The sequence below is a fragment of the Zingiber officinale genome, chromosome 4A (assembly GCF_018446385.1).
Source record: "Zingiber officinale cultivar Zhangliang chromosome 4A, Zo_v1.1, whole genome shotgun sequence".
In the NCBI taxonomy this organism is placed as follows: Eukaryota; Viridiplantae; Streptophyta; class Magnoliopsida; order Zingiberales; family Zingiberaceae; genus Zingiber; species Zingiber officinale.
In genome coordinates, this window is record NC_055992.1 from 33,212,130 (window position 1) to 33,236,889 (window position 24,760).

The 24,760-nt window shown below is 45.4% G+C and overlaps 1 protein-coding gene across 2 annotated transcripts; it reads left to right on the forward strand.

Moving 5' to 3' along the window:
- The first annotated feature begins 18,592 nt into the window (after positions 1–18,592).
- On the forward strand, positions 18,593–24,033 carry LOC121969789 (auxin response factor 2B-like). Of its 2 annotated transcripts, none has more exons than XM_042520036.1 (15): positions 18,593–19,076; positions 19,155–19,267; positions 19,396–19,491; positions 19,588–19,644; positions 19,778–19,933; positions 20,020–20,104; positions 20,463–20,553; positions 20,639–20,803; positions 21,001–21,120; positions 21,235–21,310; positions 21,384–21,549; positions 21,635–22,539; positions 22,985–23,175; positions 23,272–23,467; positions 23,712–24,033. In XM_042520036.1, exons 1-15 carry the CDS (start codon positions 18,914–18,916, stop codon positions 23,718–23,720), a joined length of 2,589 nt encoding a protein of 862 aa, XP_042375970.1. In that variant the 5' UTR covers positions 18,593–18,913; the 3' UTR covers positions 23,721–24,033. The 2 variants fall into 2 exon arrangements, with proteins under 2 accessions (XP_042375970.1, XP_042375971.1); XM_042520037.1 differs by having other exon boundaries at positions 18,594–19,076; positions 19,781–19,933.
- Positions 24,034–24,760: the final 727 nt, after the last annotated feature.

Here is a 24,760-nt window from a genome sequence, read left to right on the forward strand (position 1 = left end):
ACCGCCAATTTTCGGAGGCCATTCTAAGAGACCCCTTGCCGAAGCACTACGTGCCTCCGACGATCGGCGAGTATAATGGGACAACCGACCCGGATGATCATCTGGGTAAGTTTGATAACACAGCTACGCTCCATCAATACACAGATGGAGTAAAATGCCGAGTTTTTCTTACTACTCTCTCGGGATCGGCTCAACGGTGGTTTCGGAGACCCACAAGCTGGGACTTACAGCCTTCCTCCACCATTTTGCGAGCAGTCGGCGCTACCAGAAAACGAGCGTGAGCCTGTTCGCCATCAAGCAAGAAGCCCGTGAATCGCTCTGAGCTTACATCCAGCGGTTCAACAAAGTGGCGATGGACATTCCAACGGTCACTTCGGAAACTATGATGAATGCCTTTACACAAGGCCTCGTGGACGAGGACTTCTTCCGCTCGCTCGTTCGGAAGCCTCCTCGAGATTATGACCATATGCTACACCGGGCCAACGAATACATCAACGTGGAGGAAGCGCAAGCGGCCAAGAAAAAAGAAACTACAACCGAGCGGGCTCCTCCTGCTGAGCGGAAACAGCACGCCGCTCATCAACCGCCCAGAGGACCGAGGGCCGAAGCAATCCACTCCCCCCATACCAGGTCTCACGTGCAAGAAGTAGCTGCCGCCCGGCCCAAGCCAAAGAAGAAATGGACCCCGATGTTCTGCTCTTTCCACCGGACGGACACACACAACACAAGGGATTGTCGCAGTCTTCCCTTTGTGGCTCATCCCGTTCCCCGGAATGGCGGCCGACGGTCTCCCTTAGTCGACCGGCGACAGAGAACTCATGAAGCCGACCGGGCACGAGCTGATAGGCGACAGCAACAGACTCCCGATCGGCATCGCTCTCCAAGGTAGGCGAATCGCCGAGCGTCAAGAGAAAGGTCTCGACCATCCGCTCGGGAGGAAGAAAATAGAAGCAATACCTCCCGAGGCGAGATCAACATTATCGCTGGTAGGGGTGAGCATTCGGTTAATTCGGTTAATTCGGTTAATTTGATATTAATTTTATATAAATTCTTTTTATTATTATTTTAAACAAATTTAGTTAATCCGATGTTAATTCAAATAACTAATTCGATTAATTCAGTTTTAGTAAAATTTTGATTTGATTCGGTTAGCCAACACTAAATCGGTTTTCGGTTAATTCGGTTAATTTATGGACCGAATTAACCGAATGCTCACCCCTAATCGCTGGCGGGCCGACCGGAGGAGACTCCAACCGAGCGAGGAAGGCAAGCGTCCGACAGCTCCAGATCCATGCAGTCGGCTGTAGCCGAGAGCGGGCGAGCGGACCAGAAATCAGTTTCGGTCCAGGGGACTTGGAAGGAGTTGAAGTGCCCCACGACGACGCTCTGCTCATCAAAGCGGTAATAGCCAACTACACTATTCACCGCGTTTTTGTTGACACAGGAAGCTCGGTCAACATAATATTCAAAAAGGCGTTCGATCAACTACAAATCGACCGTGCCGAGCTGCTGCCCATGACAACCCCCCTCTACGGATTTATGGGCAATGAAGTACTTCCAGTCGGACAAATCCGGATGGCTATTTCATTGGGAGAAGAGCCGCTCAGAAGGGCGCGTTTAGCAAACTTCGTGGTGGTCGACTCTCCCTCATCATACAACGTCATTCTGGGGCGACCGGCGCTCAGTGAGTTCCGAGCGGCCGTCTCAACCTTCCACCAGAAGATCAAGTTCCCCGTCGAAGATAAAGTAGGAAAGGTACGGGGAGACCAACTGGCAGCTCGGCGATGCTACATTGAAATGGTCCGAGCAGAAGCCAGTTCTGCTCAGAAATCGCCACGGATCGAGGTGAATGCTATAACTGAAAAGCCTCCCTCTTTAGTTTACGAAGAAAAAGAGGAAGTACAGATACACCCCACCCGATCGGAGGCTACAACATTCATCGCGTCCGATCTGGAGGCCAACCAGAAAGAGGAGGTGATCCAATGCCTCAGGAGAAACCATGATGTCTTCGTCTGGTCGACACACGAGCTGCCCGGAATTTCATCGAGTATAGCGCAGCATGAACTACACGTCCGACCGGACGCACGGCCAGTAAAGCAGAGAAAGAGAGATTTCAGCGCCTAGCAGAGGTTGAGAAGCTTCTGGAGGCCGACCATATACGCGAGGTTCAGTTCCCGAGCTGGCTGGCGAACGTAGTATTAGTCTCCAAGCCGGGCAACAAGTGGAGAGTATGCATAGATTTTCGGGATCTCAACAAAGCTTGCCCGAAAGACTTTTATCCTCTGCCTCGGATAGATCAGCTGGTGGACTCTACGGCCGGCTGTGAATTAATCTGTATGCTCGACGCCTACCAGGGCTATCACCAAGTGCCGCTCGCCCGTGAAGATCAAGAAAAAGTCAGCTTCGTGACGGCCGACGACACTTATTGCTATAATGTGATGCCGTTCGGATTAAAGAATGCGGGGGCCACATATCAGCGCTTGATGAATAAAGTATTCAGAGAGCAGATCGGGCGGAATCTAGAAGTTTATGTGGACGACATTCTCATTAAGTCCGTCCGAGCGGCCGATCTCTTCAAGGACATGGAAGAAACCTTCCGAACGCTACGCAAATATGGAGTCAAGCTAAATCCCCAGAAGTGCCTGTTCGGAGCAAAAGGAGGGCGTTTCTTGGGGTACATAGTGACCGAGCGGGGCATCGAAGCAAATCCCAGCAAGGTGAAAGCTCTACAAGATATGCCGCCTCCAAGAAATACAAGGGAAGTGCAGCGTTTGACCGGTCGGATAACCGCTCTGTCCAGATTCATCTCCAAAACCGCCGACCGGAGCCTTCCGTTTTTCAAGATCTTGCGCAAGGCTACAAAATTTCACTGGGACGAAGAATGCGACCGGGCGTTCGAAGATTTAAAGGCATATCTGAATTCGCTCCCGGTATTAGCCAAGCCGACTATTGGTGAGCCACTTTGTATTTATCTATCCTCGACCGAGCAGGCAATCGGCTCAGCACTGGTGAGGGCGAGCGGAGAGGAGCCTGTGTATTTCCTTAGTCACATTTTAAAAGATGCTGAATCTCGCTACACTGGGCTCGAAAAGCTAGCTTTCGCTCTGGTCCTCGCCGCTCGGCGCCTTCGTCCATATTTCCTGGCGCATACTATCATTGTCAAAACCAATAGCCCGCTCGGGCGTGTATTGCTGAATCCAGAAGCGTCCGGACGGCTCATCAAATGGACGACGGAGTTAAGTGAATTTGACATCCAATACCAGCCCCGCTCGGCAATCAAAGCACAATCCTTGGCCGATTTTGTGACTGAGGTGCAAAAGCCGGAGCCGGAAGTTATGTTTAGAGTATATGTGGATGGGTCGTCCACTCGGCTCGGAAGCGGGATTGGAATATTGTTGCTCTCCCCTCAAGAAGAAAAGATGCACTTATCCGTCCGGCTGGATTATAAAGCTACAAACAACGAAGCAGAATATGAGGCCCTCATAGCCGGCTTACAGGCCGCCCGGCATGTAGGTGCCGGACGGGTAACACTCCATTCAGACTCCCAATTGGCCGCTCAGCAGCTGACAGGCACCTTTGAAATCAACAACGCTCGGCTCAAGCTTTACGCTCAAGCCTTCGAGAAGCTCAAAACTGACTTCCGAGAAGTTATCATCCAAAAGATACCCCGAGCGGAGAACCAAGCGGCTGATGAGTTAGCCAAGCTTGCAAGTTCAATGACGTCGATCGCCATCCAGCAGCCAATTGAACAAGTATCTTTAGTGGCGCATGTTGATCGGATGGAGGGCCTCGCATTTCCGAGCGACTAGAGGACACCCATCACGGAGTTTCTGCGCTCGGGCGCCACATCGTCCGATCAGAATGAAGCTCAGCTGCTAAGGAGGAGAGCCGGTCGGTTCACACTCATCGGCGATCAGCTCTACAAGAAGGCTTTCTCCCGCCCGTTACTGAAATGCGTGAGCCCGGAAGACGCGGCGTATATCCTCCAAGAAGTGCATCAAGGATCCTGCGGTGGGCATCCGGGCGGACGATCGCTAGCTAAGAAGATCCTGTTGGCCGGGTACTTCTGGCCGACCTTACAAGCAGATGCCGCAAGGACCGTGTCGACGTGCCTTTCGTGCCAGAAATACCATAACTTCTACCACCGACCGGCAGAGGAAATGAAGGCATCAACCGTTTCATGTCCGTTCGATCAATGGGGAATGGATATTGTTGGTCCATTTCCGATGGCGACTGGGCAGAGGAAGTTTTTGCTAGTGGCGGTCGATTATTTTTCCAAGTGGGTGGAGGCTGAGCCGCTAGCAAAGATCATCGAATAGATAGTCAAAAAATTCATCTGGCAACACATCATCTGTCGGTTCAGCATCCCTCGCCGATTGGTTTCCGACAATGGGCGGCAATTCACAGGAAAGTTGCTCGAAGATTGGTGCTAAAGCTATGACATCGAGCAACACTTCACGTCCGTAGCCTATCCCCAAAGCAACGGTCAAGCTGAAGTAACCAATCGGGAGATTCTTCGCATTCTGCGCGCTCGGCTCGATCACTTGGGAGAAAGTTGGGTAGATGAAGTGTCGGGCGTCTTATGGGTCATCCGAACGACTCCAAAGGAAGGGACGGGCGTCACGCCTTTCCACTTGGTGTATGGCGGCGAAGCGGTCATTCCTGTTGAAGTCGGCGTCGAGTCCGCTCGGATCCAAAATTACGATGAGGACAACGCCGAACGGAGGAACATGGAGATGGATTTGGTCGAAGAAGAAAGAGCCAAGGCGTCCATTCGGCTGATGGCATACCGGCAGCGGATGAAGCAAAACTACAACCGCCGCGTAATCCCCAGATCATTCCAGGTTGGCGATCTCGTCTGGAAGAAAGTCAAGCCGGTCGGCGACGTCGGCAAGCTTGAAGCTCCGTGGGCGGGCCCCTTCAAGGTTATCGAAAAGCTCCGCTCGGGCGCTTACTATCTGGAAGATGAGGACGGACGGCAGCTGGATCGACCATGGAGTGCGAATCATCTCCAGCCTTATCGTGCCGGATGAAAGGTGCACTGGTGTAACACATATTTATGTATATTCTAGTTGCCCATGTCCTTGTAATGCAGGAAGCCGAAATGAATTAAAAGGATGGCTATCATTCCTGCCGAGCGGCTGTGTTAAAAATTAGCCATGAAGATCGTCGAGCACCGACGTTAAATATCGAGAGACGAGCCGGCATCTATAAACGTCCGAGCGGAAGATCGTCGAGCTCCGACGTTAAAAATCGAGAGACGAGCTGGCGTCTATAAACGTCCGAGCGGAAGACCGTCGAGCTTTGACGTTAAATATCGAGAGACGAGCCGCGTCTATAAACATCCGATCGGAAGATCGTCGAGCTCCGACGTTAAATATCGAGAGACGGGCCGGAGTCTATAAACCGTCCGGCGGAAGACCGTCGAGCTCCGACGCTAAAACGAGAGACGAGCCGGGTCTATAAACCGTCCGAGCGGAAGGCGGTCGAGCTCCGGCGTTAAAATCGAGAGACGCGGCGTCTATAAACGCTCCGGCGGAAGACCGTCGAGCTCGGCGTTAAATATAGACGAGCCGGCGTCTATAAGCGTCCGGCGGAAGATCGTCGAGCTCGACGTTAAATATCGAGACGAGCCGGCGTCTATAAGCGTCCGGCGGAAGATCGTCGAGCTCGACGTTAAATATCGAGACGAGCGGCGTCTATAAGCGTCCGGCGTAAGGCCGTCGAGCTCGGCGTTAAAATCGAGACGAGCGGCGTCTATAAACTTCCGAGCGGAAGACCGCCGAGCTCCGGCGTTAAATATCGAGAGGCGAGCGGCGTCTATAAACGTTCGAGCGTAAGGCCGCCGAGCTCCGACGTAAAATATCGAGAGGCGAGCCGGCGTCTATAAGCGTCAGCGGAAGACCGTTGAGCTCCGGCGTTAAAAATCGAGGCGAGCGGCATCTATAAACGTCCGGCGGAAGACCGCCGAGCTCGGCGTTAAATATCGAGAAGAGTCGGCGCTATAAGCGTCAGCGGAAGACCGTCGAGCTCGGCGTTAAAAAAGGCGAGCGGCGTCTATAAAGCGTCCGGCGGAAGACCGTCGAGCCGACGTTAAATATCGAAAGGCGAGCCGGCGTCTATAAACGTCGGCGTAAGGCCGTCGAGCTCGGCGTTAAAAATCGAGGCAGTGGCGTTTATAAACTTCGGCGGAAGACCGTCGAGCTCCGGCGTTAAATATCGAGACGAGCCGGCGTCTATAAGCGTCAGCCGTAAGGTCGCCGAGCTCCGACGTTAAATATCGAGAGACGAGCGGCGTCTATAAACGTCCGAGCGGAAGACCGCCGAGCTCCGATGTTAAATATCGAGACGGCCGGCGTCTATAAGCGTCCGTGCGGAAGATCGCCGAGCTCCGGCGTTAAATATCGAGAGACGAGGCGGCTATAAACGTCCGAGCGGAAGATCGTCGAGCTCCGGCGTTAAAAATCGAGGGCCGCGCTATAAACCGTCCGGCGGAAGACCGTCGAGCTCCGACGTTAAATATCGAGGCGAGCGCGTCTATAAACGTCCGGCGGAAGATTGTCGAGATCCGACGTTAAATATCGAGACGAGCGAGTCTATAAAGCGTCCGAATGGAAGACCGTCGAGCTCCGGCGTTAAAATTGAGAGGCGAGCGGCGTCTATAAGCGTCCGAAGCGGAAGACCGCCGTCGACTCGGCGTTAAATATCGAGACGAGCGGCGTCTATAAACGTCCGGCGGAAGATCGTCGAGCTCCGACGTTAAATATCGAGAGGCGAGCCGGCATCTATAAACGCCCGAGCGGAAGATCGTCGAGCTCCGACGTTAAATATCGAGAGCGAGCCGGCGTCTATAAACGTCCGAGCGTAAGGCCGAGTTCGGCGTTAAAATCGAGAGGCGAGCCGACGTCTATAAACTTCCGAGCGGAAGACCGTCGAGCTCGGCGTTAAATATCGAGGCGAGGCGTCTATAAACGTCCGGCGTAGGCCGTCGAGCTCAACGTTAAAAATCGAGAGGCGAGGCGGCCTATAAACGTCCGGGCGGAAGACCATCGAGCTCCGACGTTAAAAATCGAGACGAGCGGTGGCGTCATAAGCGTCCGGCGGAAGACTGTCGAGCTCCGACGTTAAATATCGAGAGACGAGCCGGCGTCTATAAACGTCCAAGCGGAAGACCGTCGAGCTCCGACGTTAAAAACTGAGAGACGAGCCGGCGTCTATAAACGTCCGAGCAAAAGACCGTCGAGCTCCGACGTTAAATATTGAGAGACGAGCCGGCATCTATAAACTTCCGAGCGGAAGACCGTCGAGCTCCGACGTTAAATATCGAGAGACGAGCCGACGTCTATAAACGTCCGAGCGGAAGACCGTCGAGCTCCGACGTTAAAAATCGAGAGACGAGCCGGCGTCTATAAACGTCCGAGCGGAAGACCGTCGAGCTCCGACGTTAAATATCGAGAGACGAGCTGGCGTCTATAAACCCACCGAGCGGATTAAAGCATCTAATGTCCCGAGGCACGCGATTTCGATGCCGTTCGATCGTCTCTACGCTCCGAGCGGCCCAGTATCTAAAACTACTTGGCATTTGGTAAACGAGCTCTGCCAGCAAAGAACATGGTATATTTCGCCGAGCGAGGATATCACGACGATTACATTGTTAAAATCCCTTTTGGGGGAGCACGAGAAGTAATAATAGGCGAGCGGATAAACATACATGTTGGTTATGAAAGGAGACAGCAAATTCAAGGAAAACGTTGCATTAAAGGTAAAGCTTTGAGCTGAGCGGCCCAATTACAAAAAAGGATGATATCCGGGCGAATAGCCGAATTACAGAAAACTATTCAATATAATCAAAGAGGTCCCGGGGAATGTTATTCAGAAGCTCCACTTGATCGCCGGCCGGAATAGTAGTAGACTCCGGAAGAAGACCCTTATACTTCAGATAAGTAGTGGTGGCAGTCATAGCCAAGTCGAAAGCTGTGTACATCCGCTCGTATATTTTCTCTGAAAATTCGGGCGAGCGGATGTAGCTCTGTCTTAAGGCAGCAACTCGACTCGGCTCGACATCTTGATATTCTTTGAAAGCCGCCTGGGAGCCAGTAAGGGCCTCATTCAGATTCTGAATCTTAGCCGCGTCGGCCGAGCGGCCCGCCTTCTCCCTGTCGAGCTGTTCTGTCAACTCCTTTATCTTCAGCTCCAGGCCCCGAGCCTCAACGTTCTTCTTCTCCAGATCGGAGATAGCTGTATTCTTCCGAGTGGTGGCCAGGGTTATTTTTGTGTCAAGCGACTTGACTTGTCGCTCGGACTCGGCCAATGCGTGGGCCTGGTCGGCTGTCTTCTTCTGCTCGGCCGCCAGCAAAGTTTGAGCTTTCTTCAGCTCCTTTTGTAGCTCGGAATAGGAAGGGCCCTGAAGGCCGGACGGACTGACTGCGACCTTCAGTTGTCGTAGCTCTTCATCCACCAAGGCCAAGCGGTTGGAAACCGTAATTTCCTCCACCCATCTCTGGAAAAAGAAAATTATAGTTATTAGCGGCCGATCGGAAAGAATGCATACAAAACTTAGAAGAGCAAACTTACCCCCGTGGCCTCCCGCATGTGGCTGTTGGCCAAGTTTCCGAGGGGGATTAGCGTTGTGCGTGTCCGAGCATCGGCCCACATCTCAGCTAGGGGCCCTTTCAAGGTGATGGTGTGCTCGGGCACGGTTGGACGGTCGGCCTCTGGCAGCAGCTCTTCAGTCTGTAGGTGAAGAGTGACCCGAATCGTGCGACTGTGACCGGGGGTCGTCCGACCGGCTGTCGGGAGGGGATCAGAAGCCGGCGCAGAAAACTGGGAATGAATGGTCGAGCGGTGGGCTGAGTGGTGAGCGGGCGGAAGGGTGCTGATTGGAATAGCCTCCACCGGAGCAGCTGGCTCGTCCCAGTCCGAAGGCGTCCGGTCGGACGAGATGGTTTCGGTCTCTGGCGCCTTGCCCCGAGCAGTTGCAGTGACCCGCTCGGATGGTTGGACCGCGGAGGTTGCCGACCGCAGGGGAGTCTCCACTCGGCGCCTCTTTTGTAGAGGTTGCTCCTCCTCCCGAGCGGAACTTTCCTCGGGGGCAGTTGGTTCTCCAGGAGGGGTGGCTCCGCTGGCCACGTTTTGCTGAGAAGCGGGAGCGGCCGACTCAGCCTGAGTCCCGCTCTCTCCTTCGTGGGATCCGATCGGCTGGATACCCAGCGCTTCCATCTCCTTGGCCGCCGCGGCCTCTAGCGCCGCCGCCTTTCTCTTCAGAACGCCGGCCATCACCGAATCCATGACGATATCCGCTGCAAGGGAAAGAAAAGAAATCAGTTAGCAATTAAAGCAAATGCCCAAGCAAAGTTCTTACCGAAGCCGGTCGGAAGAGGAGTCCGTATGGGACTCAGGCCGAAGATGTACATCACTCCTTCGTGCAGAAGCTTGTTGATGTCAAGTCGTAGACCGGCTAGTATATTTGCAGCGTGGAGATAGTCCGGTCGGGTCTTGAACTTCTTCAACTCGGGAGTGGGGGGTAGGCTGACCTGCCACTGGGTCGGGAATTTGGCCCGATCGGGCATACGGATGTAGAAAAAATAATCCTTCCAATGTTTATTGGAAGTAGGAAGTTTGTTGAAAAAGACCAAGCTGGGCCGAGCTTGGAACATGAAGGTGTCCGGCTCGGCTTGCTTGGGGTAATAGAAATAAAAGAAGACCTCCGGTCGGAGGGGGATGTTGTGAATCTTAAACAAAACGACAACACCGCAGAGGAGACGGAAGGTATTGGGTACTAAACTGCCGAGCGGCACACCGAAAAAATTACAAACATCTATGATGAAAGGGTGTACAGGAAAACGAAGACCGGCGGTAAACTGGTCTCGGAAGACACAGAAAGCTCTGCGCGGCGGCCTGTGAGGCCGAGCGGAAGGACCAGCTAAGCGAATTTCGAAATCCTCTGGGATTTCGAAATTGTCTGTCAAAATATCGAAGTCCCGCTGTTCGAATCGGGACTGCATGATGGTGTACCATGGGCCGAGCGACTGATCTTCGGGATTGGAAGAGCTAGCCATGGGCCGATCGGAAGGAATCAAAAGGCAAAAAGGCAGGAGAAAAACAACAGCAAACGAAAGGAGGTTTCAAGGATCGAAATTGAGAAAGAAATGCGGAGGAAACACCGGAAAGGAGGAAGGAAAGATATAAAACCTTGCTGCGGGGAAAGGGATCAAGGAAAAGGCGCCGGAGAGCGTCGGAGAGCAGAAACAGGATCGCCGGAGCTCCAAAGCGCAGGGGGCAATGGTCAAAATCGCGGAGGCAAGTGAGGGAGAGAAGGAAACGAAGAATTTATAGGGTGAAGGCCGGGCGGCCTCCACCGTTGGATCCAGGTCACGGGAATCAAAGCATGCATCGAGCCGTCCATTTCAAATCGCTTCGATCACATCAAAACACCATGCCACCGCCGCCGTACGCCGATGGCAGTGCTCCACGTGACATTCAATCATTCGGAGCATTTAATGAAAGCATGCTCAACCTTAATGTCGAAGATTGGCGCAGAACACGAGGGGATTCGGTGAATGCCATTGTTGATTCGCTTAAGGCTACCTCTATGGTTGGACGAGCGGAGGATACCAGCACGGAGGAGCCGCTCGGCCAGATTCTTAGTCCAGTCAGTCGGACTATTCGCCTCCTTCGACTAGACTTGAAGGGGAGGCAAGTGATCCGGTAGTAAGAACAGGGGACCCCACCCTGTGGAGTCAACGCCACGTGGAAGTCACAGTGGCAGTTGTCTATCCGGAGAGGGTCGGGTCCGACCGGACGGCCGGCCGGCCACTCGGTGGAATCGAACGTCCGGAGAGGGATGGGTCCGATCGGCTGGCCGACCGGACGATATTCGGCTGATGGTTAAAGGCGCCCTGTCGAAATCAGGGTTCCTGCGCTCAGTGGAAAAGGTCGCGGGGCCGAGCGGACTTCACGCTCGGCCAAAGCCATAAGGTAACACTGCTAATAGTCTCCACAAAGCACGTGATGGAAGATCTCCCCAAGTAAACCACCGCATATGTCCGGCCAGATGTTGAGGGAGTTGTCCGCCCAGAAGCCAGATCTGGAGCAAAGGGGAAAAGGACAAGGAACGTCTTTTTCTGACAGCAGGTATGTTTCACGTGTGGGCCATGCTCCAAATCTTGTGACAGGGGATTCCGCTGTCCCATCGAGGATATGCTGAGACTGTAGCAGTATGGGTTAGGGAAGCTCACTAACAAGTCCTTACTGGAGTATGAGCCATGGGCACGTGTACACCTCGGTAGGTGTACACTCACTTCTTCGCTGCCCTATATAAAGGCCCTCATTTTTCGCCAGAGGTACGCATTCTACGAGTTTGGAAGCCACTGTTTCTTTCTTGAGCTTCGCCTGACTTGAGCGTCGGAGGGTCGCCGCCGGGAACCCCTTCCCGGCCCAACTTCTGTGCAGGTTCGCCGGAGCTTCGTGCCACCAGTCGAAGATCCACGACAGCAGTCGAAGAGCGCCCCGTGCCTAGCGTCCATTGATTCAGCATTCGGACAGGATCAGACTCCTTCAAAGGTGCATTTGCTACACTCACATCGTAATATTTCAGCAGCAAAAAAGCATTGACTCAATGATTTTCAAAGGCCAATGTGCCAACTTGCCAACAAATGCGATTATTGAAGATAGAATATGGAGGGCCCAAGCAAATAGGTTGCAAAGAAAGATATATTAGAAATTTTGAGAAAGAGCTAAGGGATGAACAAAAGGATATCGATGCTGAAACACTAATCGAGCTATTTGCATCTGAGAAAGAGAAAAATCCAGCTTTTTTCTTTGAATGCAGACTGATTCAGATAACAGATTCAGTAGATATTTTTGGGGTGATCATGTATCAAGAACAGCATATAGTATATTCGGTGATGTGGTTGTATTTGATACAATATATAATACCAACAAATATGAGTTGATTTTTACACCATTTGTAGGAGTGAATCATCATCACTAGACAATTATTTTTGCTTGTGGCTTTATAAGTGATGGGAAAACTGAATCTTTTGTGTGGCTACATAACAAGTTCATAAAAGTCATGCCTAAAGGTGCACCAAATGTGATTATCACTGATCAGGATCCTACTATGACAAAAGTCATTGTCCAAGTTTTTCCTCAAACAGTGCATCACTATTGTTTGTGGCACATACTGAACAAATTTTCAGAAAAATTGCATCCTTTGACCTTTTGTGACTACTATCAAAGTATAAATAATGTTATTAGAAATTCTACAACACTGATGAATTTGAGAATTCATGGGAAGAGGTTATCAAGTGTGCTAACTTAGAGAAAAATGATTGGTTATCTTTGATGTATGAATTGCGACATAAGTGAGTGCCAATTATTTTAGCCATGTATTTTGTGCTGAAATGTCAAGTAGTCAAAGATCTGAAGGCTTCCATACATTATTCAAGAGATATGTCTCAAATAAAAACTCATTGATGGATTTTATCACTCATTTCAATAGGGCACTGAGACACCAAAGACACAATGAGTTAATTGCAGACCATATTGATATTAATGAGCATCCCAGGATTAAGACAAACTGATCAATGGAAACTCAAATGATTAAGTTGTACACAAAAAAAATGGATAGAGTTTCAAAGTGAAATGAGTGAGAGTCATGGTTATTATGTGCAACAAGTATCTATGGGAGTTAACTTAGTGGTTTACCATGTGATCAATTTTCAAAGTTGTTCTTCCTCCAAACCAAGGGTGCTCACGCATGACAAACAGAGAGACAACATATCATGTAGTTGTAGAAAATTTGAGTTTGATGTCATTCCATGCAAGCATATGTTAGCTTTTTCTGTATTAACCAAGTATTTTATTTGCTTGATAAGTATATACTCTAACGATGGACACGAGATGCAAAGGTTGGTGTAATATATGCTTTGAGGGAACAAAATTTCATTGATGATCTAGATAGGGTTTTGATGTCAAGGCACTCAAGGTTATCTTACAAAGCTTCAGTATTAATTGATGATACATCTTTGACTAATAAGGGGACAACATTCTTGGATGAACAATTGGATTTTATTTATAGTAAAATTCAAGAGATAAACATTAGTAGAACATGCGACAATAGAGGTCAAAGGAAGAAATCCATAGATGAGCCCCCTAATATTATTGATCCTTTTTTAGTAAGAACAAAAGGATGTGGGAAGAGATTAAAATCATCAAAGGAGAAGTCAACCTTAAAGTCCCAGTTATGTCATGGATGTGGGCATCGCGGTGTGTCACATGACAAGGACAACTGTCCTATTTTACAGCAAGGGTATGTGCCGATTAATTCTCCATTTGTATGATAATTTTATTTGCAAATCAATATCTTTTATTAAATGTGTACATTTGACATGGTGTTGATTGTCAGATCAATTTTGGATAATCATCATAACAGCGATGATGACACATATGAAGAAGAATTGACATCTATAGCAGGTAAGTATTATCAAAGTTTAATTTAAAGTTAGTGGTTGATTGATTGAAATATTAAAATTAATAATTGTCTTTATTATTGTAGGTTCTAACAATATGTGCTTTGTTAATTAAATCCGTCTAAAGTTGGGTCAATATAGGAAAATCTGTGTCGAAGGTTCCTTTTTCACTTTTGTTAATTATGTCTATTTCTGATTAGTTAGCTATTACACGTATGATTTCTGATTTGTGCTTATGAATTACACATATGTTAGCTTGATTTGTGCTTATGAATGCTCTTATTAACATTTGAGTGACTATCTTATCACTTAGGCTTTAGAATCTAGAGATCTTGGAGCAATTGCACAGACAAGCACCTAAATCTAAAGTTACGTCACCTAAAGGTGGAGAAGACCAGCAATGATGTTTTGAACTCTTTATTCATTTATGTATTTGTCTAAGATTTACAAATGTTGTCATTTTTAATGTGGTGTTCTTCTGTGATGTTCTGCTGTGATGTCAGTGAATTTGACTAAAGAAAACATCGTTTCAGCAAACTTAAAGAACATTGTTATGCTGTGTTGTGTTGTGATATGCGGTGTTGTGATGTGATATATTTCTGCACAGTTAAAGTAATTTCTGAATATAATGAATGCATGCTTTTATTGATGACAACTTTGGAGCAAACTTTGTAAAAATTAGATTTCAATTTCAAATGATAACTTAGATAAAAGTTTTTCTTTATAGTAGTTGTTTTTTACATTCTAAAAAGACTGATGTTATGATTGTGTTACATTATCCATGGAATCACCTCAAATTATGATCTAAACTTGTGTTCATGTTACTTTTGCCTTGGAGGCTTCCAGTCATTATTACCAGATTTTGCAAACCAAATGTATATATAAACTGCATATTTGCATAATCGTTACTTTGAAATTGCATATTCTATTTCTATCAGCTTAGTATATTATTCTATTTAAATTAGTTTAGTTGCTAGAGCTCGTTTGTCATCTGTTTCCAACTCCTTGATATTTATATGAAATTCCTGCAAATTTACCTATGATAGCATAACTCTAGTTAAGCTTGGTATACTTCATCAGATCCAACTAACAGAGTCCTACAAATGTCTTGACACATCTTTCTGGTGTTGGATTATTAATCTTATTTTTCTATTTGGATTTATTATACCTTGCAGGAAAAAGATCATATTAGTTTTGCAGAGAACAACAATGAATCTGTCATGTATTTGCTCGATGCCTGCTTGTAAGAAGTCTATTTTGATAAACTTCAAGCTACCCTATGTGTGAGGAGAACCATTGTTTTGCTAGATCCGAACAAAGTAAATGATTTCGTGTTTGTTTTTCTTTGTTTGGGAGATGGTCATAACTTGCAATATACAAAAGTATAGGTGTTAGTGAAACGGGGAGGTTCTGTATGTCGCAATCTTTGTAATTGTAGCTAAATAATATTTATGTTTTCAATAGAAATGTATGCTTGTACGCCCAGGATTCTCCTGTATCGTTGAAGAATTCACATAAACAAAAAAGGGGTTGCTTTAGATCTACAAATCTTTTAGTTTAACAGAGTGTGTTTTCAATGCACTTACCTGTTGCATTAAACAAGTATCATGGCTCCACAACAGCACCCATGATACTTGCAAATCAACTACCTGTCGAAATATTGAGTCTGGTTTGTTTATCTATCGTCCATTTGTAACCCCCCATTACTCTGGATTCACTTGAAATATCTGACTTGATATAAATGAAAGTTATCGTTTCATTATTGAATATTGACTCATGAATACTAAAAAATGTATCTTCCATTAAGCAGCTAAGCTACATTTACTCATGATAACCAATCTATTGTTAACGATACTGCCATTTCAATTTTTGATGATAAACCAACGATTGTCATTGCTTATACTCCTGTTTAAGATGATAAGCAACAACACCCATGATAAGCAGCTAAGCTGATTATCACTCTCAAATATCTGATGAACCAAGATTCATGTGTTAGCTAATGCCAAAACATGGATTGATCCACAACTTGCAAACTCATATAATAACTTCAACCTACTTTACTTGCAATAACTGATTCCTCCTACATTTTGCAAAATCCACAACAACTTCATCACATTACTTGTAACAACTTGCATAAAACCATTTAGATAAAAATTATCGTCTTAATTTCAATACAACCCTTGCAAACCACTAAAAATAAAATCAGATTTTGAAATTCAACTCATATAACAACCTAAAACAACATGCCTAATCAACCTCATTATCATCACTGATCATAAGAGAATCCAACTAATGCTCTATCTCTTTCAATACTTCTTTCAACTTAGCAAATTTTTCAGTTTTCGAAAGTTTTCTATCTAAATTTGAACTTGAATTTGAAGTTGCATATGATATTTCATTTCGACTTGGTGCAAAAGAAGTTGGTATAGATTTTTATCTAAGTATGTCTCAAAAGTTTTTTCTGCCTCCTCTCTATTTTTGAAAGAATTGTGTATGACACCCTTAAAGCCATTAACATGATTAGAAGCTTCTGCCCACGTTTCATAAATTTCCGGTTCACGTCCAACAAATACAACATATGTTTTTCCCTACATTTAAAATAACATCCAAAATTTTATATAAACAAAATATAAGAACTTAAATGAAACGATTTACCATAGATTGTAGATAAAGAGTCCTGTTCTTTGCAAGATTCCTGAAAATTATAGAACCAAAAGAATATAAGTTATAAAGGAAAAAGATGATCAAATATAAATTTAACAAATTCTAAAAAAATAGACATAAAAGTGAACTAAAATGAGACATGTGGAACAAAAATAAGTAAATAAAGAGTTTATAATTTGTTCATGTGGAACAAACTAAAGCATTATGTTGTGACCAACTAATCAATTGTTAAATTATTTCGAAGACTAAATAGGGATACACTGATCAAAACCCAATAGCTTAGACTATTAACAAGTCTGGCAACAAGATACGTGCAACTCTCCCATTTCCCATTTTGTTGTTGCCTAATTGCCCAAACTCATCCTGAATCTTACTATTAATTATCTATCATGGTGATTAGCTGTCAATTGCTAAACATAGTTGTTAATTTTACACATGGAGGATTTTTAGGAATGGTTAAGAAGAATGCATCTTCTAAAGTTGCATGAAAATAGAAACAATGTGATCCTTCATATACATATCACGAAAAACGAATTGCAAATAGAAATGAGAATGACCATAACAAAAGGGATTTCTATGAACAATTCTTTCATAAGTAGGTGCAAGACTGATTTCAACCATAAACCTTAAATTAGAGTGGGAAAAATCTAATATTATTAAGTGGAAAACATTAAGTAGGTATAGGAGTCTCATAGAGAGGGGTTGCGACGGCTAGAAGTCGGTAGAAAACCCTATATGTCGGGAGACCACGGGAGCATCGAGGGGAGACGATGGTGAGCACAGGTGAGAGGAACAATGAGGGAGAAATTTTGCTGCCCAAGCCTCGCTACCCTAGCTTGGCTGCCGAGCATAGAGGACACCCGCGGCGAGGAAGGGAACTCGTCGCGGTGAGAGGATGCTGAGCACAGAGAGCGTCACAGTGAGGGGACAGGATGGCAAGCACAGAGGGAACTTGTCGCACCATCTTGTTCCCCTTTTCGTGGAATGCTTCGCGACCGAGAGAACTTGTTGCAGCCGAGGGACAGTGAGAGTCGTGAGGAGTTGAGAGCGAGGAGGAACACCGAGGGAAGGTGCGCGACGAGGATGACATCACGACGACGAGTTCAGGTCTGCCCTAGTTTCACTTCAAAGACTAAATAAGAGAGAACATGTGTTCTATGAAGTGGAAAGCCAAAGAAAAGAAAAAAAAAACAAATGAAGTTATGTTTGCAGCGCCAACTCTACAGTCGCGCACAAGTAAGTTTTCTAAGTCCCACGGGATAACATTAACTACTATTATTATTATTATTATTATTATTATTATTATTATTATTATTATTATTATGAGACTTAAATCTTATATATATATATAAATTATTATTATTACGAGACTTAAATCTCATTGAGACTTTTTTTTCGCGCCGCCAGCATTCAACGTTCCCCGCTCCTAACGTCCGAGGTGGACTCCGTTACGTGCATCGTCGGAACGAGTGGGGCCAGGCCGCCGGGCAAGAGGAGCAGCAGATGGCCCACCAGGCTTATCCCGTGCTGAAGCGATGTCGGGCAGAGGAGGAGCAGCGGTGGGACCCGCCGCTCGCTGACGGACGTCCTCAGGAGCCCAGCCGCAGAGCTGCAGCTGCTGCTTAGCGTTTTTTTTTTTTTTTTTATAATTTATTTTTCAAAACTACTGTTAATGTCACTCTTGTTAGGACCACCTTACCCCGCAGCGGCAACCCCTCCCTTCCAGAGCCGCTGCGCTGATTCATACAGCGAACACCATTTTACCGGATAATTTAACAGCCTTTTCCAGGATGCTGTTTGGTCTGGAACACCAAATCGCGGCCCGATGGGGAGAGGAGGCCGTTACTCGCGACGAGTTACGCGCCGAAACGTGGACAGAGGCGTCCTAGCGCCTCCTCCCTCGAGTCGGTGCGGTGACCGCCAGGTGACTGACACCGCTTCACATGAAGCTAATCCCGCGGAGAGTGGGGTCATCTGTCCGCCAATGAGCGGTCGAAACATCGCCTCGAGAGGGAGGGGACCACGAGGGCGCAACTGGGTAATTAATAATAAAGGATACGCGATTTATTATATTTGGGACTTAGGAAGGCCGTAAAAGGCTTTGATATTTTAATTTAGGGAGACTGTCCGTTAATAGCACGACATGGGCATAGGCGGTCTCCGTGGTGGGGAAACGGGAAGGGGAGACGCCGTCATCTTATTTCCATTTTAGCGGCGGAGTACACTGACGCCGTTAAAGTCGTCCCGGCGAGCAGGGCCTGGTTAGCGAATTGACCGCGGTTGAAATGATTTGTCCTTGGATTTTTACCCGAGTTAAACTGAGAAGCAGAACTCGCCCAGGGCTTGCTCTATGAAGACTATTGCAATTGCTGTCCTAATCTTCCGATTGCATGGACCCCGGTTAGAATGCGGATCTCAAGGTTGAGTTGCTGGTTTGCAGGTTGGATTGGATCCTAGAATGCTGCTGCGGTCGACGACAGTACGAACACTCTCTTTCCTCCCATTTGTGCTCCTCCCTTCGCTGAAAAGAAAAAGTAGACGCTGGGGAAGGAGACAGTGAGGGTGAGGAGATTGAGGAGAGGTGATCGACGTAGATGAAAAGGGGCGGTAAGGGAGAAATTTTGACAGGATTGCTTGATTTCATCGTCTTCTTGGATCTCGGCTGTTGGAGGTTCTGAGAATTGGTGAGAGGGCTTCGATTTAGTGCTGGGTATGGTTTTGGTTGGATCGTTTGTGGACGAGGAAATCGTGGAGCTGAGGTGGTCTCCGGGTTATTGATGATGGCGTCTTCGGAGGTGTCGGTTAAGGGGAGTTGCGGAGGACAAGCGCAGTGCTTCTCGTCGGGCGGCAGTGAGCCGCATGAGGTCGCGACGGCGATCGGCGGCGTTGCTGAAGAGGATGGAAGCTTAGGATTGTCCAACGGCACTCTTAGCAATAAAGGTGAGTTTTATCGGCCGATCTAAAGGAGTTGTCGGAGGGATTTGATTTTCGTTTTAATTCTGGCGGTTTTTCTTTCAGATTCAAAGGACGCTCTCTACACGGAGTTATGGCTCGCTTGTGCTGGTCCTTTAGTGACGATTCCCAGGGTTGGGGAAAAAATTTTTTACTTTCCTCAAGGCCATATTGAGCAGGTGTCGACTCGAAATCACCTAAAATCTCCATGTTTGCTTCATTTCCTTTTCCAAGTTTTGGATTCCTGGGGGGATTCTTGTTTGGTTCCTTTGGTCTTTATTCCTTGCTGGTATTTTTTGCGTTTTAGGTGGAGGCGTCCACGAATCAGGTTTCAGACCAGCAGATGCCGGTATACAACTTGCCATGGAAGATCCTTTGCCGTGTGATGAATGTCCAGCTGAAGGTGCTCTTGTGAAGTTCGTTCCGTTCGTTTTGATTTGGAGAACTACGGACATTCTTTTCCTTGTAATGATCTTACTGTTATGCTTTATGTTGACAGGCTGAGCCGGAAACTGATGAGGTATATGCGCAGGTGACTCTGCTTCCCGAGTCGAAGGTAATTGTTCAAAGCTTAGCATTTTTCTATTTCTGGGCCTGTTTGATTAGTTTTCTTTTCTCTTTTTGTCGAGCTTCTTAAGATAAAGTAGGGCGCTTTTCTCGATTAATTGACTTGATGAATGGTGCTTCAGCAGGATGAAAGTACGGTGGAGAAGGAGGCGGTTCCATCTCCACCGCCACGGCCTCACGTCTATTCTTTCTGCAAAACACTGACTGCATCGGATACGAGCACTCACGGTGGCTTCTCGGTGCTAAGACGGCATGCAGACGAGTGCCTCCCTCCACTGGTTAGTTTTGCTACTGTCTTTCTTTTCTTTTTTGTTTTTTTTGTTTTTTTTTTTGCCTTTACTTGATTATTTTGTATGGGGATCAGGATATGAGCAGGCAGCCACCAAGTCAAGAATTAGTGGCAAAGGATTTGCACGGGGTTGAATGGCCTTTCCGTCACATATTTCGTGGTAATCAAAGTTAATAGTTTCTTGTTTAGAGAAACCCTGATTTGTTTGATTGATTTTGAGGGATGTTTTTGTTTATTCGTATGGATTTATTGTTGTTGAACTTATAGCTCTTGCTCTTTGAATTGGTTTAAGGACTTGTCCTTTTTGCTGAAGTGTCATTTCACATGATATAAAAAAATTAATTTCCTTCTGAGTATTGTCAAAGTATATCTGTTTATATGTTGAGATGCATATGTGGGAAAGCTATATGCTTTCATCCATTCCTAGAACCTAATATCCTGTTAGATTGTCCTAAGATCCTTTTGTTTTACCGTTTTACTGGTTACACCTTTGTTCTGCCTCATGGTTTATAAAATAGGTCAACCACGAAGACACTTGCTTCAAAGTGGATGGAGTGTTTTTATTAGCTCTAAAAGGCTAGTTGCTGGGGATGCGTTTATATTCCTGAGGTCTGTCCATATCCGTCTTCATAAATCATTTTCTTTTTTTAATATACTGCAAGTATGCAAACATTTAACCTTGTGGGATCATCAGAGGGGAGAATGGTGAACTTCGTGTTGGAGTGAGGCGTGCAATGAGGCAGCAGAACAATGTTCCATCATCAGTGATTTCTAGTCATAGTATGCACTTGGGTGTTCTTGCAACAGCTTGGCATGCTGTTAACACTGGCACCATGTTTACAGTTTATTACAAACCAAGGTGTGTGGCCTGTATGATTCTGTTCTAATCTATATAATTTCTACTAGGAAACTGATCTATTTATTCTTTTTTTTTTTAATTTTCCTTAGAAGTGAGAAATTACAATTACTTTTTAAGCCAAAACTGATGACTGTAATGTTGGTTGTTAGGATTCCAATGCCTAATTCATTTAGACATTTTATTATTTCTTATAACAGGATTAGCCCATCAGAGTTTATTGTTCCATTTGATCAATATATGGAATCCATAAATAGCAATTATTCTATTGGCATGCGGTTCAAAATGAGATTTGAAGGCGAAGAGGCACCAGAACAAAGGTATTAGTTGCTTATCCATCTTTTTAGTTTTTGAATTTCCACAAAATATTATAGGATCATTTGTAGTAGTATTGAAAAAATCTTTCTGAGAAATGAACCTTTTGATGCCAAAAGATTCACGGGAACTATCATCGGGATAGGTGATGTGGATGTAGACAGGTGGCCTGGTTCAAAATGGAAATGCCTTAAGGTAGCTGGTTACTTCTAATTGTTTTTTTTTTTTACCTTGAGCTAGACTGAGTCCTCTATGTTTCAAATCCCAGGTGCGGTGGGATGAGAGTTCTTCTATTCCTCACCCTGAGAGGGTTTCTCCATGGAAAATTGAGCCTTCTCTAACACCTCCCCTTAATCAACTTCAAATGCCTAGAGCAAAGAAGCTGCGAACTTCTACCTTTCCTTATTCCACTGATTCTTCTGTTAAAAAGGAAGGTAATATTTGTTGTAAATGGTTTAAATTTTTGAAACTGGCATGACTGAGTTTTAGTTTGAGTTAATTATGTAACATGCTGTTCAGTTGCTACCAAAGTCACTGCAGACCCTTCCCAACTAAATGGGGTTTCAAGGGTCTTGCAAGGTCAAGAAGGGATGACCTTGAGAAGTACTGTGGAAGGGGATGAGTCAGAGAAAGATCCAAAATATATAATGTGGTCTACATCCGATGAAGAGAAAAATGACATTTCTGCTCATAAAAAATTGGGATCAGACAACAGGATTCATATAAACAGACATGAGCAAACATATTCTGAAGTTATACCAGGATTCCGACCTTTTGATTCAAATGGTTTTCGTTCATCACTTTTTGAGCAAACTTTAGGTGATAAAGGTTTTTTGAAAACTTATTTCGAAGATCAAGTGTCCAACCATAACTGTTCTCCTGGATCATGGTCTTTGATGCCACCAAATTCAAATTTTAGTTTGCCTGAATGCAATTTGAAGGCAAGTACACAATTTGATGAACTGACTTATCAGAAAATGGGAATTTGCAGATATGGCATGCAGGGTGTTTTTACTGAGTTTCAGGGCACAGGAGGCAATAACCATTCACCAAACTGGTTGGCAAATTTACTGGCAGAGTCTCAAGATAGCAGGCCACAACCTAGGGTCATCAAACCTCAACCCGTAGTGCTGTCACAAAATGAAGTGATGAAGCCCAAAGGAAACAGTGGCTGTAAACTATTTGGGTTCAATCTAAACAGCAGTCCACTTACACCTGAATTAGTTGCAGCACAGATCAAGCCAGTTGATATTCCGATGACACTTGACCATCCTGCTTCAGGCACTAATAAACGATATGAGGTGCCCACTTCTGAGAAATTGTTTGGTGATTCACCAACAAACTATTCTTCAGAGAAACATGTTCAGGCTCCTAAAGATAACCAAAACAAACTGCAAGGTGGTTCAACTAGGAGTTGCACAAAGGTATTTTCATTATTTTATTTGTCGTTATATCTCTGCCCTTTGATTTTGTTTACTGTAACTGTCAATCTTTTTTGACTTGCCTGTTTATAGAAGCTATTTTTCCTATATGAGACCTTAATAGTATTTCCTTTGTTTATTCTGAGTTCCAAATTTACTTGGGCTACTTTTTTTCCCTTGGATTTTGATGATTTACATCTGATTTTATTAGAATTTAAATATTCTTGGTCAAATATTCTGTATCCTCTAGCAAATTTTGATTTAAAAATTTGATCTTAAAGACAATTTGGATGGAGTTTGTTATATGTATTATTATGATCTGTATGTGCTCTCATATGCTACATTCTAGAAATAATTTAAATATTTGTCAAGAGCAGCTATATATGGTGCTGGACTGCTGGGTAAATGTGGGATCATGGTAGAGCTTTGACTAATATTTATTCTTTAGGTTCATAAACAAGGTATTGCTCTTGGTAGATCTGTTGATCTCACCAAGTTTAATGGTTATGAAGAACTTGTTGTCGAACTAGATCAAATGTTTGAATTCGGTGGTGCACTGGTGTCTCCCAACAAGACTTGGATGGTTGTGTACACTGATAATGAAGGTGATATGATGCTTGTCGGAGATGACCCCTGGAAGTAAGTGATGGTTGCAAAACCTTTTTTTCCCTCCATTTTCTCCAATTTTACTTCTAGGTAAGGTGGCCTTTCTTTTTTTTTTTTTTTTCATTGAAGTGAATTCTGCAACATGGTCCGCAAGATTTTCATCTATACTCGTGAGGATGTCCAGAGGATGACCCCAGGAACATTGAATTGTCAAGTCGAAGAGAATGCATCTGCTTCTGATGGAAGAATAGCTAGCGATGGACAAAAGGAACCCATTGCTTCTGGTAATCCTGAGACTTCTGGAGGATGTCCAGGAGGTGATATGGTATGTGTTTCCATTACTTGAGCACCACTACCTAAATTAATGTCGTTCTATTATCCCACGCTAATCCTTCCATCAGTCATGCTGTAGTACTGAAATCAGCCAAACTGCAGCAGAGTTATCTAGGGCCTTGAGCTTCCGATTAAATACTAAAACTTAAAAAGATTATAGTTTCATGACTGCAAAGATACTTTTGGTTCGTATCAAAAGGGGTTCGTGCTTACAGTCTTTATGCCTTGTCGTGCAGGCTTTTTGAAGATGCTAAGCAAAAAGTGACACTGGTCGTCGTTGTTTCTTCTTTCCTTTTGTTTTTTATGGTGGGACCCAACCAGATACTGTGTGAGTTGTGGTTCAACCCCCCTTTATAGTTCTGCTTTTCCTCGTCCCTTGACGTGGACAGTGGGACCTATCTTATTTCCTGAAGTTTTCGTTGGTATTGTAATTTTTGCTTACCAAATCCCTTGTGGTATATATGTTATTGTGACAGCTACTGTAGTCCTTAGATCCACCCACCGACCGTGTAAATAACCCATCGGTTCAGTATAGTATATATAACTTGTCACACTCTACGTGTCATGACTCTTCTCGTGTTATTCATTTTATTTCATTAAAATAATCACAATAGGAACTAGTGCACTCAATCTGTAGTTTCAGTCAGTTTGTTGGACCCCAAATTACATTTTTTATCTTGATATTATTGAGAATGCTTTTGTTTGACGAACGAACAACTAGCACAAATTTGCAGGCAGCTGGTCCAGGTCCAGATTCGGGTTAAAAAACACTGACAGAGACATCACTAGCTTCTTGGTGTGCCACTGATTCTCCACCAGTTGCAGTCTGGTCCAGGTTAGACAACAGTGCCCTAGTCATGGACATTACTATACTGCTCAAGGGTCAGATTGAATGGTCATATATCAATCGATACTCTGCTGCCTGCCGCACTAACTAGTGAATAGAGAGGGGACCAGGATCAGGATGTGGATGCAATGTCGATGAAGCCCGCTGCTCTAGGGTTACAGCAACTAATTGTCGCCGTGATACTCGGGTGTCCAGATTTAGATTGCGTTTGTTACAGCATCACTAACCAACGATTCTCGTGTATTGGGCTGTTGTTTGCTGTACGACAAAGAGGTAAGGGCTCCTGTTCGCTTGGGCCCCTCGTGTATTGAAATCATCTACCTCACGAACAACCTTGGGGATCATTGCTACATATAGAAACCTTTGATGACTAAGCTAGCAAGAGAATATAAAGGTTTAAAAGTTCAATTACAAACATTGATTAATAGTAATTTAAAA